The 19,015-nt window shown below is 44.1% G+C and overlaps 1 protein-coding gene across 7 annotated transcripts in view; it reads left to right on the top strand.

The window, feature by feature from the left end:
* The first annotated feature begins 4,387 nt into the window (after nt 1-4,387).
* Lhcgr (luteinizing hormone/choriogonadotropin receptor) overlaps nt 4,388-19,015 on the top strand; it is a 65,793-nt gene continuing 51,165 nt past the window's right edge. For 2 of the 7 annotated variants that reach the window (NM_012978.3, NM_001433211.1), the window contains 1 exon segment: nt 4,417-4,632. In NM_012978.3, the coding sequence (NP_037110.1) occupies nt 4,460-4,632 (173 nt within the window). In that variant the 5' untranslated portion in view covers nt 4,417-4,459. 7 annotated transcript variants of the gene reach the window in all.

Below are 19,015 nucleotides of genomic sequence, written 5' to 3' on the forward strand. Positions count from 1 at the left end.
TCATGCTTTTAGCATCCAGGACCAAGAAATCCCATGATAAAGAAAGTTATTTAACTTTTCAAACTAAAATGTCTTGAGTTTTGATATCTTTCCCCTAAATACTGCAGATTAACAAGCGGAAAACTGTATGGTGGGGTCCACTGTGATTCCACATCCATTTCTTTAAATAAAGTCCTCTTTCTCTGTTAACGTTTATCAGCATTTCACACAGCTTCTTCTTCTCTTCTTGACTTTATCTAATATTTTGGCTTGAAACCGATCTTCTAAATCAAGGTCACAGTTTCGCTAGAAAGCCTTATCTGAAATCACAAGAATGTTTGCTGAATTGTTTTCTAAAGTGCAGCTTCCCTAAAACAAGACAACATGGTTCCCAGTGCAACATTTTTCGTTCACTCATTCATTCATTCACCCACTCAACTTCCCAGCGGGGAGCGGCACAATGAGAAAAACTTCTAACCTAAAGAGGGGCAAGGGATGATGAATCCTACAACAGAGATAAGAACTAAGAAACTACTTCCCTGACATCTGGTAAAAGGGGGACAAAGTAGATCTTAAACAAAGCCCACAGTGAGGCTCATGGGGGAAGGGAGGTTTGGGGTTGCAGATGACAGGAATTCAATTTCAACAAGCTCAAGCAAAACAGCCAATGTAGTAGCTTATTACCTGGGAGGCCCAAGGATAAAGATGGTGTGTGGTGTGACCATGTTCATACAGAATGATCATCCCAAGGAGGAAGATGCTCTATCCATCAGAGTCCACCCACCCTGTTCTTCTCTCTGTTGTTCTGTACAGAGTTTAATCACTTCTAATGCACACATGAAGCAAGGCAGGTAACATTGCCCACTCCCATTCACATCCCTGCAGAATGACCAAAAGCAGGCTCCCTTTCCAGCCTTCTCTCCTTCAGAGAAGGCTTCTCCTCTCCCAGATGAGTCTTTACATCCCAATCTCCAACCCATCTTAGGACCAGGACCCAGGCACCTGTGGCCTAGAGCTTCTAGGAGTGGCCCTGCGTGTGGCACAACTATTCATATTTCTGATGTCATAGAGTGACATCAAGATGAAATTCCCAACATTTGGGGGTCCTGTTCTGCCTGACTTGCTTGGCTTTTGCTCCAGGTGCAAGGTGAACGGCTCAGGGCTATAGCTCCCTCCCTGGCTTGCCCTTTCTTCGTTCTGATCTATACTTTTCTTTTCATCTGAGGGAATACTGCTCTTTGCATGGGAGAAACAGCAGCCCTGATTAACAGAGTACATACTCAAGAATCAGAACGTTTCAACTGTGCTGGTTTCTGTTTCTTTCAATTAATATTACTTTGCAACTTCTCTAACCCCAAAAACTGTCAGCAAATGCTACCATTCTGATTGAGTGAGGTATAAAAAATAAGTATATAAACTCCACGGTCCTGTGACATTCCAAAAGCAAACTAAAGAAGCAACCCCTCCAGTGCAACATACTAATTTTAAACACACATTCACCCATGACTGCTTTCATTGTACACACTGGGTTCCTTTGATAGCAAATCAAAGACCTGAGGATCCATTCAAAATCCTTAGGAAGAAGTATTTATTTATTTATTTATTTGGTTTGGCTTTATTTTATTGTATCCCAGGCTGATCTGGTACTCTCAGAAATCCTCCTGCCTCAGCTTCCCAGGTACCGGGTTACAGGCATATATCAGGCATCATATCCAGATGTTAATAAGGATTCTTGAGCTTCCCACGGCAAATTCAGTTCTAGATCTTAAGTTTCAGTGTTTCTCAAATTGTGCCCTGGGAATTTCCAATGTCTGCGCCAAGTTGTCAAAGGGCAGACTCTGGGCCTCACTCACTTCTACTGACTTGGAACCTTTGGGGGAAAATCTTGGGAATCTTTGATTTTGAGCTTTGTAAGTGGCGGTTCTAGAACCTGAAATGTAAGAAGTTCTGTTCAGAAACTTTGGGGGGTTTTGCTGAGATTTTTCTTTCTTCTACATTATTTTGCCAGTAAAATGTAACCAGCCATCATATGGATTGTGCTGTTTGAGGTTTTTATAATAAATGTTGACATACCAAACCACAGAGGCCAGAAGCCCCTCAGATCTAAAATTAGCCTCTCCAAGGAGGTCACACATTAATGAAAGGTAAATTCCTCTGTAGCAAATTTTTGAGATTGCAATAAACAACTCAATCACTTGACTCTCTTGGATACATAGCATGAATTAACTGTGATAACATCCAACTGAAATTAATCATAGGCAAACTCTTTTTCTGATACTTTCTTCCATGTTAACAACTTTGCCTTTTGTAAATGGGATTTGTTCCCAAGACAAACTGTCAGGTCATAAGTACAGCGACACATTGGGAGTCCCTCACAAAGTTCATGCATTTTGAGGGGAAAATAGACCTTCATGGGGCGTGAATTCCAACCTTTCTCCTACAGAGGCCAAGTCACAATGCTGAACACAGAGCAGAAGAACTTCCCAGTGTCTCCATTTCCCAGTGCTTTTGCTACTGGAGTACACAGTGAGATCGCTTTTCCTAGAATGTCCACTGCTCCCAATGGGGAGTCGATATATGCTCTAGGACACGCACACACAAAGTGGGAGTAGGAGATAGATATGACACAGATACAGATTAGATATAGATGATAAGCTATGGAATAAAACTAAAAGCCACACTTAAAACACTTAAATGAAATAAATGCCATTCAGCCACTGTTAGTTCCTCATTTACTCTTTCTGCCTTCAAGGTAGAAAAGTTTGAAAGCCTTTACCATCACTACCAAAATCTGGCAAAGCCAAAAGTGGAGACACAACATAACCCCAAGGTATATCTGAGCAGTCACTCGGTACTTATGTAGATAGATAGAGGGTGGCTCGGGACAAGCCAGATAATGCTGAGACGCTCTTGACTTGTGACTCAGAGTATCTGCTCCATTACTGAGCCTGGATTTCACTATTCACTTCATTGTTCAGCAGATACGTATGGAGCAACACCTACAAACTAGAAGCTATGCGGCGCCTCTCAATACTAAGGTTCACTGACAGGGGAAAGCAAAATCCTGTCCTTCTGTGCCATTTTAAGTTACAAGCTTCAGAACCCGGGCCTAGTGAGCTAAGGCTCCCATGGAAGGGGCAGCAGTCTGCCTTGAAATACAAGCAGAAGCTTACCCAGTGGAATACCAGAAAAGGAAGGCAGGATCATGCAAGCCTTGGGAAGTGTGCACAAGGACACGAAAATGTAAATCAGCAAAGATCACATCCCGCAAAATGTGGGCAAAGCTGGGTGATTTCAAAATAAGAGCAATAAAATAATAAGCATCTACCTTACATGGTTAGGCAAACGACTACAAACTGGTGACTGCGGAAGCTGCCCTTGAGAGTGGACTTCAGAAGGAGAACTCTCCCCTGCTTTCTATCTTGGAAGCTTTAGATGTCTTCTCAGTGCTCCAAGTCCACCTCCTCCAGAAAAAAAAAAAAAAGAAATTACTCATATTTCTAGAGTCCAAAATTAGTTCTTGGGAGGAACAGTGCCTAGTGACCACAGTGGAGGGGAAATGACCCATTCCCTGCATTGCTGTAAGATCGGGTCTTCTTCCCATGGGATTTAGAATCACAGATTCTATAGCAGAGGTTTTCCACTAGTGAGAGACAGGTGGGTGACAGGTCAAACAGGAGTCAAACAGGACTTTCATTAGCAAGTTGGGAGATCAGAGAAATTGAGTTCCTGCTGCAAACGCTTTACAACACTGATGCGGTGCTTAGACGTGATGTGCATGTACAGCAAGGCGTCTGTTGCAGTCTTAAAGCGCTGTGAACACCGTTGAGGTCGGATGCTCAATAATACAGTCAAGTCGCCTGTTTACATAGCAAACCTTTGTTAACTAAAGAAAGAATGCAAAGCAAATCCAAATTGAATTTTGCTCTCAGGGGCCTCACAGTGTAGAGGGGATACAGAGGACAGACCCAAATAGCTATGCTGAGGAGAACAGGTACCACCAAGAAAAGCAGAGTGATCAGTGGGGAAGCAGACGGGGAGAGATTACTTGTCAAGTATGGAGGAGCAGAGCCTAGAGCTAAGTGAGACACAGCAGGCCTGGCGTTCCCTCTTCTGATGTGGATAAGGACAGAGACCTCGTAGAACCAAGACAGGTTTCATGGGGACCTTGGCAGTGCATAGTTCAAAGCCTCACTCTAAGCGCTAACCACACATGACTTTATTCTAACCCTCAGTTCATTTGCAGGTTTAGAGTAGAGGATGGGTCGTGGGGAAACAGCAAAGGGGTGGCTGGCCACAATTCCAGGTCAAGGAAAGCAGGGACTCGCGGGGGTGGGGGGCGGAGAGAGGGAAGGGCTGGAGCAGGAGGGGGCCGGAGGGCGGGAAGGCAGGCCGAGGGGCGGGCAGAGGGTGCTGGCAGCCCCCAGGCGGTCCAGCATACTGGCTCAACCTCGGGAGCTCACACTCAGGCTGGCGGGCCATGGGGCGGCGAGTCCCAGCTCTGAGACAGCTGCTGGTGCTGGCAGTGCTGCTGCTGAAGCCTTCACAGCTGCAGTCCCGAGAGCTGTCAGGGTCGCGCTGCCCCGAGCCCTGCGACTGCGCACCGGATGGCGCCCTGCGCTGTCCTGGCCCTCGAGCCGGCCTCGCCAGACTGTGAGTACAGGGTGCCCCAGGTGCCTGCCATTTGTTACTCGGTGTTGGGTCCCTTTGCTGGAAAGCAGGGCGAAAGGCTGCACCTGGTCAGCTCCTCACCCTTACCAATGATGAGGACCCAGAGCCTGAGGCTGTCTTTGCTTACAGCCCAGACCTGCACTTTCCCAGACCTGACTGAGGCAGGTGACTTAAAACTGCCCCCAAACTGCAGGAGGCCTCTCTTTCTGCAACTGCCTAAAGGTTTGGTGAATTAGGTACCCGTCCTTCACTAGTGGTTCTGAGCCTTGGCCAGCCAGGTCTAGGAAGGCTGCTTGGGTTCCAAGCTGTGATGTCTAAGAGCAAAGTACTCAGGCCCAAGGCCTAATTTGTCAGCAGGAATGCCCGCAATCTGGCTTCCGGCCACCAGGTGAGCTCTTGTGTCTGCAACAATGTACTTGCCTCAACCTGACAAGCAGCAGAAGAAACGCCTGTTCTCTAGCTGCTGCTGTTCCACTCACAGACATGATAAAGGCACTGCAAGCATCCGCAAGCAGGGAAATGCCCACTGCGTCCTGACGCCGTGGGATAAAGGCAAGAGGAAACCATTAGTGCTAAAATTCCAGCGGTCCTTCCATGTAGAAAAGGGTTCCTCAGGTTGAATGATCCTGGTTTATGGACGTGGCCAGATGGCCAGAGGAATGGATGGCAGGTAGATTAGTAATCTCTGGGCTTGAGCAAGGGTAAGCAGCAGTGGGTGTCTGCTAATAGTGTTAAGGTTAGGAGTGATGGATTTTTCTAAAATCGGACTGAAGTAATGGTTTCACATAAGGAAACTAAAACCATGGCATTGTATGTTTGAAATGGTGACTTTCCTGTTAAACGACTTAAATCTCAATAGAACCAAAGGGAGTAGGAGGTACCACAAATGGCCCAAGCTGGTGGAGATCTGCCCTGTGCTTTATCTAATCTGATGCTATTTCCCCTTGGGAGGCCAGCATCCTGTCTGTGCCAGCTTCTTGGAGGAATTTTCCTTCCCTGAGTACTTGGTCTGTTCCCTGTGGGCAAGTTAATGGCCTTCTAGGAATAGCTGTGGTAGAGAGAAGCAGTTAAGGGTTGAGGGGTTTCTATTAATTAGCTTCCATTAATTATCTTGTCAGTTCTAGTCCCTGAAGGCGATGATCATGCTGATAGAATTTGTTTCAATCAATCAGCAAATCCATGAAACCTGCCTCCCAAGTCCTGGCCTTGCCTTCTGAGTTGCTCGTGTATGACTGCGTCACTAGCAGCCCTCCTTGTAAAGTTTAGCGGACTCTGAGAGCTAAAATCTTTGGGACTAGATGGAATCACTTGCTCCAGGTCCCTCATTAGCCTATTATGTTGCTAAGGAAAATGTTATCCACTTCCTTCCTGCAGCTGCTTGGCTTTCTAAGAAAATTTCTTTTAATTAAAAAACTTCTCCCAACATCTTCAACTTTGGACCTGGCTGGAAAGTGCCTGTAGCCAAGGAAGAATAGACGAGCAAAGTTCTGTCCCCTTTGATGCTAAGCTGTTCTCGTGTTGCCTCAGGGGGAGACCCCTGACAGGCCCCTTTCCTGAAGAAGCTAAAGTGAAAATATAAGACACTACCTCATTGCCCTAAGGCACAGTTTAAACAAGGCTTCAAAATGGTTGCAGTGCTCACTATGGCTGGGGACTGGGGGAGGGGGGTGGAAACAATAAAATTACAGCTAGAAATTCTAGTTCTTAGGAATGGTTCTGAAGCCTTAGAAGCCCTTCGTTATCCAGGAAATCCTCAACATCCTCTACAAATGGTACCATAGCATCCATCACTGAGACCATGCTCTCCTAGACATTGTCTCCTAGACACGTTCCACACCAAGCACGGCAACTCTTACAAATCATGCTTCCTAAAATCAGATGGCTGAGAGGTGACCTTGCTCTTCAGGCGAGAGCTCAGGGAAGGTAGAGCCATTGTAAGAACAGTACAGAGAAGGCAACATTCATGTAAAAACAGAGCTGCCCATGAGAAGATAGAAAGGCTGTCACACAGAAACAACGTTTCTCCAAGTGTGAATTTCCGCCAGCAGCAGGGGCATCTCCAGGCCAGACTTGGATCTCAGGCTCTGCCCATCATCAGAAATGCTGAGAAATCCCCAGGGAACACTGAGGTTGAAAGCTAGTGTGTTGCTCTTCCTCCAGCTACAAGTGCCCTTCTCCACCCCCTTCGTTCCCATGCCTACTTATAAGAAGAAGAAAGCATAAAATTAAAAAGCCCAAACTCAGAGACAGATGGGGGCCAATAAGGACAATGGACGGGTTTTTGTTTTGTTTTTCTTTAAAAAACAAAAAAGGAGAAGAGGAATAGAGGAAGGATTTCATAGAGAATGACAGAGGACACCAGGGATGAGGGGGACATAGGTGTCAGAATGAGCTCTTGACTGGAGTAGGAGGGAAGCAGTAATCTAAGAACTCACAGGAAGAGCTAGTCTTAGCATCAGGGCGGTCTGCGTGTTGAAGACAAGGGTGAGTAGCAAGGGTGGAAGTCAACGTTGAAGCAAAGGATGGGCAAGTGGAGGGCCACAGGCTGGCATCCCTATCATAAATTTATCATTTGTGATGAGAAATGAATAAGGCAATGGAAAAACCATCCCAGGGCGGAAGAGTGGATAATGAATTCTCAGAAGTTAATAAACCAAAAGGAGCTGAGGTTTTGGAGGAAGACTTCCAGAAGGGAACTGTGGTCTGGCATGAACATGAATGGCAGGGACAGGCTTTGCAGAGGGAGGGAGACACCCAGGCTGTGGAGGTTAAAGGGAGGGAAGACCTTAGAGTGCCTGAGATTTCATCGGCATCCCTCGGTAGATACAATTGAGCTTCAGACATTTCAGATGCTGGAAATCCTGCCTTCTAAGACCTTTGTCTGGAGTTCACTGCTTGGTTTAAAAAGAACAAAAAGTGCACGAGCGATAATCGCTTATCACTGACAACGTGATGCTGGCAATTTTTCAAAGTGGCATTGTTCAAATTATTCATATTTTTCTTCCCCTTCCATTTCTCATTAAAGACATAAGTGTTTAAAACCTAAACTATGACACAAGAAACAGCCTCCTACATTTTCACTTGTTTTAATGGAGGGGGGATAAATAGAAAAAAATGATTTAAATTTCCCTTTTTTCTTATTAGCTCTAGGCAACTGGTAAGAGGGGGGAGAAATCTCACCTTGCAAGTAGTTATATAAAGATCTTAGTCTCTATGACAACAGAAAGGTTGATCTGCTTGATATGGAAACAGTTTCTGAAAACCTGCAAGTAAGTAAATGCTAAGAATAATTGTGGCAATTTATTTTTTGCGTGTTGTGCCTACTTAACAGAGATTAAACTTCTAGATGTTCGCTTATGGCACGATCCGGAGACTCTGTGAGGAGAAACCCTAAGAGCCCAGCAATGCAGGATACCTGAAGCTGAGCATCTGACACTCCATTGTCTCTTGTCACCTGTCCAGCAGGGGTCAGGTCTAGTACAGCATCAGCACAGTGACACCAGACACACGTGGAGAATGCAGTCTACTGTGAGGATCCATCTGAGGAGAGACGAACTCGCCTAGGAGATGAGTGTAGGAGGAGAGGGCGGGCATAAGGCTCAAGCAACTTAGAGATCCAATGAATCCTGAGGGACTGAGTTCTCCAGAGGAAAACTTTGTGGGCCACGGGAGAGGAAGCTGAACCTTGAAATAAAGAGCAAACACGCAGGAACTGCAGGGGCCACCAGAGGGGCCTGGCAGGAAAGCAAAGAACAAACCAAATGAGTTCTTCCCTCGCTCAGACCCTTCGGAGAAAAACAAATTAAGGGAAGATGGAAAGTCATGGGAAATCTTTGATTAATTACCCAGAGAACTGTACAAAAAATTGTACAGTTGAGTAATTCAAATCATTGTTTGGCACTTGCATGCAAAGAGAAAAGTGCAAACCATGATTAGGAATCCCTTCTCCTTGAAGCATTCACCATGCTAGCTACACACACACACACACACACACACACACACACACACACACACACACAACCTACCCCAGCCTCTCCACATACTTGACTTGATAGCCTGTAGTCACATCTTTCTTCCATATTTTATCAGTTGTTTAAGTGTTCTCTAGTGCAGCAGGTGTTTGAACCCCAGTACCTTGACATTAGGGGGAAGAAGTGGTTTGTTGTGGACTACTGACCGGTATCCCTGACCACTGTCCTCTAGAGGCCAATAGTACTATTTTTCCAAATTTATGACAAACCAAAATAGAGAAGCCTTCTGAGGGCAAATCTTCCATCTGTTTTCGACTTCCAATCAGTGTGCTAGACTGAGAACTATTTGAAGAAATCTGATTTAACATAGCCTTTCATGGGCCTTATGATGATCAGTAATGAGCTATAGATGATTGAATTGAGTAGACAGGCTGGGTGTGCATGTTTACAACCCCAGCATTCAGGAAGCCAGGAAGAGTGTCCTAGGTCCAGGAATGCAAGGTCAACCTTGTTTACAGAGTGAATGCAAAACCAGCCTGGGAAAGCAGAGTGTAGCTGACCAGAAAAATAAACCAACATGAAAACGGAGTGCATGCTGTAACTCATTCCACCACTTGACATCGCTTTCTAAATCTCCATCTACCCAAGAGCAGGAGCAGTGAGGGTTCTTGGGTAGTCAAGGGGTCCTTTGTATCTTTGTGTTGTGTTAGCATCCGGATCCTGCCCTCTGCTGGCTCTCAGTTTGTCCTTTAAATGGTAAATAACAGTTGCATTTCCAGAGAGGCAAGGCCAGGCTGGGAAGGTACATCAGTGACAGTGCTTGCCTGGCAGGCACGAGAACCTGAGATCCAGGGTTGCAATCTGCAACTGTCAATCAACCAATCAATAAAACAAGGGATGATACTCCAGCAGGACACTAAAACACAAACCGCTCCTAAAATCTCAGTGAAAAGCGTGGACTCCAACTGGATCACATAAATAAGAATTCCTTTGGCTTTGGTTGTAGATCCTCTCTAGGAAACAATAATTCCATGGTTTGTCTGGGGTTTTCATTGTTTAACACCCAAATCTGTGAATTTGGGGCTCATTTCTGCTCATTCACCTGCCACTCTCGGCTTCTCAAGCCCACTAGTCAGCCTTCGTTTGTTTTTTCTCTTTTACATTATTTATTTAGGGCTGAAGAGATAACCCCACACACACTGCTCTTGCAAAGGACCCAAGTTTGCTTCCCAGTACCCATAACGGGTGGCTTACAACCGTCTATAACTCTAGTACCAGAGTTCTGACACCCGCCAGCCTCTGTGAGCACTTGCATGCACGTGGTACACATAAATTCATACACACACTCACACACACACACACACACACACACACACACACACACACACACACACATACACACACACACAGACATGCACCCAGAGAGAGGGGGAATTAAATAAACATTTTTAAAAGAATACTTTTGTTTTGTATATATAAGTGTTTGTCTGCATGTATGTATGTGGGCCACACAGGTGTCTGGTGCCCAATGAAAGCAGAAGAAAGTGTCAGACGCCTGGAATTGAAACTGCAGATGGTTGGCTGTGAGCGGTCACCAGGATGCTAAGAATCAAACTCGGGTCCCCTGCAAGAGCAGCAAGTGGTCTTCAGTACTGATTCATCTCTCTCTAGCCCAGCCTCCATTTCTTAAAATAAAGTCACAAAACCTCTTTCCAAAATGCTATCTTCCAGAGCGGCAGCCAAGGTGCCTTAACCGTGTGTAATCTGACTGTCCATGAGGTTTGGCAGTTGAGTCAAGATCATAGCGAGAAGCCTTCTTACTCAGTTCCGAAAGGGCGATGGCTCCTTAGAACAGGTGTTCACTGTGCCCGTACTTTCTCTTGGTTGGAGAAAACTGCAGATTCTAATGAAGTTTAGCAAATTTCCTCCCAGATATTTTTTTTAGAATAAAACTAAAATACCATTCACTAGGCTTTGCTTCCACGAGACCCCTCCCAGTCAGCAAACTGCTCCCAGCTGCTCTCTGTGTACATGGCCCGGAACCACAGCCCTTTAATAACACCTGAGCCAAATTTGGAAAAGCTCAGTTCACAAACAAAATGGTATGCACAAGGAAGGCCTTGCCCTTTGTTGCTGTTATAGATGCCCTTGACTCAGATTCCTTGAGGTTAGTCCTGGGTCCCCAACTTCTCCTAATATCATCAGCAGTAGCATCTTTGAGCCCTGGAATAGGGATGCTATGCTGTGATACAGCAGAATCTGCCACAGCCCCTACGTGGTCTGAATAGATCAGGACGACATCCTGGGCAGTCTAGTTTCTAACAGAGGCCCACTTCTCTAATTTTCACTGTGGTTTGGCCTAACAATAAAACTCCAGGCCTTGTATGAAGAGAATGTGGCTCTTGTCTCTGCCTGGGGCTTGGGACAGAAAGAGCAGCAGAGCCAAGAGGATAGAAAAATCAAGGTTTCACATCATGACAAAGTATCACCACAACAAACTGACGACTCAGGAAGACTGAACAGCTCACACCCCAGATACAAAGCTGCACAGCAAAGATCTGTCCTCTAACAGCCAAGCCTGCCCACACAGTAGTGTGCCTAGGAGGGGTTCATTAAGGAACGTAGCCACTGCTTCTACTCAACCTGGGAGGTCAATGAGTCAAAACCTCAAAACACAGAGTTCATTATTGCCTGGAGTCTAATATTCTGACCACCCTGCCGGAGCTGCCTCTGTAAGATGCCTCCCCCAGGGCTAAGCTGACTTCAGACTCAGCTGCCCTGTAGGACAGCCAGGCCCCCTTTGAGTACTTTTCTTTCCTCATTTCCCATCCCAGGGCTTCAACCAGCCACAGAAAACATTCAGGTCAGACGTGCTGACCACTCAATCTGTACACTGAACTGTAGGAGTCAGAGACCCCCATGCCCTACCCTGCAAGGAACTCTCAACCTTCCAGTCAGATGAGAGAAAGGACCAATGCTCAGATGACTGAAGAAAATCCAGGTGGTTACAAACCACATGAATATCATAAACATGGTGGAGTTTAGAGATAGGAACCATCTTAACCAAAGGGACAAAGAAGCTTTCACAAATGGCTAGTTCACAGAGTTAGATTTTGTAATTTCAGGTACTTCAATTCCATTCCCAGATTAATTAACAGAATATCAGCTGCAGCCAGTATGTACATGTTCAGTTCCAAAGAAAATGAGGGGGAAAGACATTTTGAAGTGTTGGGACCAAGAAGCTTGTAATAAATGATGGAGCTTCCTGAAGCATATCCACAGGGTCACTGCCCTGACAACATAATATTCTCTACCTCTGAGAAATATTGTTGAGAAACCATTACAGATGACACAGACATTCCCTGGGGAGAATTCAACATGTTGTTTCATTTGCCAGAGTTATTCTTGTCATGTTATATTATTGCTGGAAGAATTCTAGTTTAGAGGGCAGGTTGAGTTATTTTGCTGTGTGTCTTTAGAAAACTTTAAATGGATTTTGAGTGAGGGCTTAGATGTGTTTACCATTTTCCTCTGAGGCTTTATATTTTTAATTTAGTTGTTGCACAAATGACTTGGAAAAGCCATTATCTACAGAATCTTCTTAACATCTTCATTCACATGGTATTTCATAAACTCCTTGAAGGAGCTTCTTGGGTTCTCTAGAAATGGCAAGTCACTCAAACTACATTTCCCACTGGGGAAGTTCCAACTGGCCGGAATTTTTTAAATCAATGAGCAAATTCAAACTCTTAAAGTGGCTCCCTAGAGTCAAAACATTTCACAGAAAGTTGTTCTATGACATCTCCCTAAAAGGCTATCAAGTGGAGCTTGTGAGAGCTGAGTCCAAGAGAAAAGTACCAAGTTGGATTGCCCATTCTCCCACTTGGTTGTCCTCCCCTAACCAGTGGAGAGGCAAACGGAAGAATGATACACATGTATAGAACTTTATTGACCCAGGACAAACAGAAGACTACTCCATATCATTGAACTTGTCCATACTAGACCCTGCCAAGAAGTTGCCATGTTATATATAGCTTCATTGGTTCATAGTAAGAAGCTGTAAATAAATGCAGATGTGAGTTCTTTTCTTGTGCTAAGTATTGGATTAGTATTATATAAGATTTTTAAATATAATATTTTATCAATTATTTGAGAATTACATATAATATGTCCTAATCGTATTTGCCCCAACTCCTCTCACATCTACCTCATCATACTCCTTGCCAGCTTCACAACTTCACTTTAAGAAAAAAACCTAATAAGTGAAATCTGAACTGCCCGCATACTCATCCACTGGAAAGTGATAAACCCAGTGGGGATCATACCTCTAAAGAAAACTGACTTCCCCTCCTCCAGAAGCCATCAATTGACAGTAGCACCTCAGGAGTGGGGTATAATGACCCTCCCTCCTCAAAATTCTACAATATTGGCAGGCTAGACCTTGTGCAGATTTTGTGCAGACTATCACAGCTGGTATGAGTTCATAAGTATAGCAATCTTTGCTTTTTTTTTTTCTTCTTTTTTTTTTCGGAGCTGGGGACCGAACCCAGGGCCTCGCACCTGTTAGGCAAGCGCTCTACCACTGAGCTAAATCCCCAACCCCAAGTATAGCAATCTTGTTATGTCCAAAAGACACTATGGTTCTCCCCAATCTCTGGTACCTACATTATTTCCTCTCCCTCTTCTGCAATAGTCCTTTAGCCTTGATGTGGAGAGGAGGAATATACAGATGTCCCGTTTCTGTCTGAACATTCCATGACACTTATTCTCTGTCCTTTGGTCAGTTACGAGTTTCTGCATTCACTACCATTAGACAAAGAAACTTCACTGATACCTAAGAGCTGCACCAGTGTATCGGCATTGAGATAGGAGTTTTTGAGAGCATTTGATACTATGTTAATTTAGGAAATTAATAGTACTATACTCACCTTAAGGACCTGTGAGATCCCCAACCATGTGTCCTCAGCCAAATTGGTAATATTAAATGTGCATTTCCTCCTGTGAAGTGGGCCTTAAATACAACCAGCAAGCAGTTGATGACCTCCTAGCATTCATGCCATTATTGCGCCTTTGTCATATCTTGCCACACCAGTCATTATTGTAATTCATAGATTTTACAGTTAAGGAAGACTGTAGATTACTTTCGTTTACTGCTAGCGGCCTACATAACACCTTCCAGTACTATGAAATCTAGCCAACAGAAAGGAAATCAACTCAGTTAGCACCAACTCAATTTCCCCATGTTCTACAACCAGAGAATATAGTATCTTCAGCAACAGGGTCTTTTGTGGGCAACTAAGAGCAGTGACGATAGCCTGTATTAGTTTGGGGTTCTTCATGACACCCCTGATGAACAACTTGAGGGTTGTATCCCACACCTGACATTGGGTTTTTCATTTAACAAACTAGAGCTTCTGGGAAAGACATTATATTAGTCACTGTTGTATTGTCATGAAGGGACACCATGACCAAAGAAACTTAGAAAGAAAGCATTTAGTTGGGGATTTGCTTGCAGTTTCAGAGGATTAGCACATTGTGATCATTGCAGAAAGCATGGGCATGTGGGCAGGCACTGGAGCAGTAGGTGAGAGTGTTACTAATCTTCAAACGGAGAGACAAAAAAAGAGACTGGGCCAGGAACAGGTGTTTGAAACCTCAAAGCCTCCTCCCAGTGTCACATTTCCTCCAAAACAGCCCACCTACTTCAACAAGACCACACTACTAATCCTTCTAATCCTTTCAAATAATTACACTCCAAGATGACTAAGCCATTCTTATTCAAACCACCATAGACATTATCTCTCTCTCCTGTGTAAGATAATTTGAATTAAACTCTATTATATTTATATATATATATATGAAGCTTATAAAGTACTAGATTTCCAGAAGACACTTTCAAACATCCTTAATGTTGATTATCTCTTCCCCCACCCACCCTTTATATTGGTATTTTTAAATTTTGTATCAAACCTGTGGATCTTACAGGTGATATGCATTCTATTGATCTGAAACAAATCTATAAATTGAAGCTGAGTTCTTTGGTTCCAGTACAAGTCCCATGCATTTCATACTGCTCATAGACAAAAGCATACAGTTACAAGGGAAGGTACATTCCTTTGAGTGCATAGTCTGAGACCTACAAGTAAGGGTAGAATTTAGTCGGTGAAGCAGACTGTAGATATGCCAGATGGTAGAAACAATATGAATGATGTCAGGGATACATGAGGCAAGTTCAAGAAGCACAAACAATCATATCTGTCTAAGAAGACATTATCCAAAAGGAAGATGTGAGCCACAGGCATAATTTAAATTTTTCTAACAGTCACATGCAAGAAGTTTTCTGAAGGTAAATGAATTTTAATAAACTATTTAATTTAGTATATGTAAAATGTTATCATCTCAATTAGCAAGCAATTCAAAACTTATCGAGCTATTTTACAGTTTTTCTTCTAAGTCTTCAATGATTATTATATTTCTGAGACTTGCAAGCCATTACAATTCACACACATTTCTAGCCAATTCAAGACCAGTCACATGTGGGCTAGTGACTGTCATATTGGACAGTACATGTTTATGTATAAGTACAGTCCATCTAAGACATTTGTGGATTGTTAAGTTGCCCAAGGGCCATCACAGAAGATGCTTGAGCACTAGAGTGGTTTAATGGGAGCTATCAGGAAGAGAAATTGACAGGACATGAAGAAATCCAAGTGCAATGGAGAAAGAACCTTTTAGGACACTCCAAAATGTTCAATGTAAAGAACATCCAGGAGTAGTGATTAGGGAACAAAGAGACTGGAAGACAAGACTAGGCAGAAGTCAGCAGAAACTAGCTGTTAATGATGGAAGGGAAGAAGTGTTTATAAAAGAAGTGAAGTCAGTTGGCCCAGAACAGGACAGAAAAAAGGAGAGAAACCAATTCCCATGGGCTCTAAGTTTCAGCTACACCTTTAAATTAAAGACTGTGAGTGTGCCCTCAAAAACACCAAGGGCAATAGCAAGGGCATCTCACAGATGGTGAGATTTTCACAGGAAATGCAAAAGACAGTATAGTTGTGTGACTGGAGAGTACTGCATTGGACCACAGATGTGGTGACCATACTTGAGATCTGTCCTTGAATTACCACATGCTTCAGGAAGTCACTGCTCATTTTTTTAGCATGAGTTTGCCTCTGTGTAGTAAGAAGTTGAGACAAATAACCTGTAAGGGAGGCCCTCACTCTGGCTAACAGACATAACACAGCAAACATCTCCAGCAACCATCAGATCACTGAAGTAATCACGTAGCCACTGTTCACGAGGGCCCTCCAAAGTTTCCTGCTGTAAAGCATAGCCAGCAGATGCCCCACCTATACCTACCTCTCGTGGAGTTAGCATGTAAGCCTCAGCTCGCTCCAGGTAAAATCTAAAGCCTAGAGAACACAATGGAGCTATCCCCAGTGATGACATCACCTTAACAGTGCCATTCCTTGGAAGGTTTAACATGTAAATCATTTAAATGGAGAAAAACTATTTCCATGTCATTCTAAACAAAAGCAAGTGTTGTTGTAATTACTAAGAAGGTACAAAAAGAGCAGGGAAATCTGTGTCTGTTAACTGTAGAATAAAACCTTATTTAATAAACACGAGAGCATTAATGTTCTTTGAATTTAAATACACATGCCCACTTTTCAACAAGTTTATCTATGAAAAGTTTAAAAAAATCAAAATCTTTGACCTCTGAGCTCTCCCTTTTAAAATTCAAGCTGCAGCTCTAGCAATAAGCTAATGGTCTGTAGAAAATATATGTGTGTTTATAGCTAGCTTGACTGAATAATGTGGGTAGCATTCTTACACAGTTAGAAAGTGGCTAATAATATTATTTCTCTCCTGCTCCACACTGGGCAGAAGGAGCAGTAAGAGCTCCCAAAAGATGACCTAAGACTCTACCCAGACTTTGGGGACTTCAGATGAATGCTGGATTTCTCCTTGGAGCCTGCCCTGCTCTGGTGTAGCTCTGCCTAGGGCTCTCAGAAGCTCTGCCTAGGGCTTTCAGAAGGCAGGGCTGCCTGGGGAAGCAGCCTGCACTCTGAGAAACCTCAGGGAGGTGAGAACCCTATAGCTATCATTTGCTTTATGCAACCAGAACCTGTCTTTTTAAAAGACTGTCAATTGAAGTCTATTTTTTTCATTCACCTAGAGAGTTTGCTATTTAAAGGAACCATGTGGTGAATCCTTCTGTAGAACAAAGACCCTTTGATAATTCAAATGTATCTCAATTGATAGGTTTTCTTAACCAAGAATTTCTAAATCTATCTCCTTCCTTAAAGGCAGGGCACTGGAGGCTCCCTGAAGTTCTCCAAACTAACCTTACTTTGAGAGCTGACTTAGCAAGCTGGTGAAGAGAACAAACTAGCTCCTCCCACGACTGTCAAACTCAAAACAAAGAAAGAGGAACCTAAGCCCCTCTCTGAGGGTCCAAGAGACATCAGAACCACTAGGGCGGCACAGTAACCCACCTTGTTTTCTTCAAGGGAATTGGGTTTATCTGAATGACAAGAACTTTGAGTTGCTTAACTCTGCCACATGGTGCGCTCAGAGCTTGGCAATTGGGGTAAGTTAAAATCAGGGTACAGTTAGTAGCCCAGGTTTTTAAAAGGGCTGTCGTAGCCTGAGCTTTGGGTATAGAATGGTCCTTCTGAAATGCCCACCACGAGAAAGGAGTGGTGCCTTCCTCTACAACCCCCAAGAGAAGAGTGAGGTATAATGTTAGGATGAGGGCCTATGCCCTGAAGCACCATTCCATGGATGTCACAGATAGAGAATGAGCCTATGTCTTAAAGGATAATTTTGACAGCCCACCAGAACATTCTAGAACATTTACTGAAAGAACTAACTGCACGGCAGAAGACAGCCCAATACAGGGTCCCCATCTGTGCCCAGAGGCCTACTTTGACCACCAGACCTCAACAGTATGAGCTACTGAGTTACACAGAGAGCTGAGAAACTGTGCTGGGGCAGCAGTGTTCCCTCAAGAATGCAGATCCGGTGTTCATGATAACAGGACTCGATGGGGTCTAAGGTTAACAAGCAGACTCCAGGATAAGGAAATTGAGTAAAACCAGCACCAAAATGGCATGGACATGGGCACTAGGGGGCAACCCTGCATCCAGAGATGGCTGTGCCACACTTCAAACATGCCGTGGCTTTACTGGGATTCCAATGTTTCTAGTTTCATTCTCAAAAAAAACTCGAGGTGGGAAAGTTTTATTTCAGCTTACGCTTTCAGGTAACAGTCCCTCGCTGAAGGAAGTACAGACAGGAACCTGGAGTGGAAAACATGGAGAAACACTATTTGCTGGCTCCCTCTCCGGCTCCCTTACACAGTGCAGGCCTCCCTTCCTGTGGGGCTGCAGTCCACTGTAGGCTGGGTCCTCCCACATCAATCATTTACCAAGACAGTCTCACGTACTTAGTTTATTCTGTTGTGCTGAAGGTCGTCACACAAGATTCACAGTTAAACCACAGCCCTAAGCCTATCTCCCCAAGGATGTATCTTAGCTGAACGTCAGGTCCAGTCTCTAAGAGCAGTCTCTGATTCGAGGGTCAGGATCCTGAGGGAGACTCTCCAACCGTAGGACAGGTCAAGGAGATTTCTCTCCAGATGTGCAGAGTGCATCTGGTCCTCTCTAGCTTATATACTGTACAGTGGGCATCATGGAGTTCTAGGACTGTGTCTGCTTGGGTGAGTGAGTGACGTCACTGGATGCTGGTTATCAGGGGCAGCCTTGGGGGTAGTGGGGATCTGACTATGCTGCTTTTACATGTCTAAAAGGTATGTTTTTACTATTATATTACACTCTGACAGTTCCCATTTTGATTCTTCATCATGGCAGCTGCCTGGTAGCCCCAGAAGTCATCTAGGAATGAGGCCCTATCTGCTGCTGGTGTTCCTTGTCCCCACTCCTGCGTCCCTCTCCCCTAGGGATAGATATATAGTTAGGGGTGTCATCCACTTGCTTTGACAGAACATAGCTTCTCTGCTATGTGCATAGTATCCGTTCTTATCTAGATGCTGCCCTTAGGAGCTGCTGTCCTAGCCTCACTCTGGACTCTTGTCCCCTTTCTCCTAGAACTCTGCCCTATATTAACTTTTCTACAGGGGTTATTTTGGAATGAAAGCACATCTAACCGCAAAATACAAATGAATGGGAAGGAAAAGAATGGAAACAGATTTTTCTTCTTTTATTCCTCAGGTACAAGGACTGAATTGAGCGTATTTCTTCACTGTGATAACATGATCATTGATCAACTAGTCTGGTTTGAGTTAACTTTTAAGTCCCTTTCTGTGGTTTCTGCTCTTCTTTATTCAGCATTGATAATAATCCTAAGGTATGCTCATGTGTTCAGTGTTT

Source organism: Rattus norvegicus, chromosome 6 (assembly GCF_021556685.1).
Source record: "Rattus norvegicus strain SHRSP/BbbUtx chromosome 6, alternate assembly SHRSP_T2T, whole genome shotgun sequence".
Taxonomy (NCBI): Eukaryota; Metazoa; Chordata; class Mammalia; order Rodentia; family Muridae; genus Rattus; species Rattus norvegicus.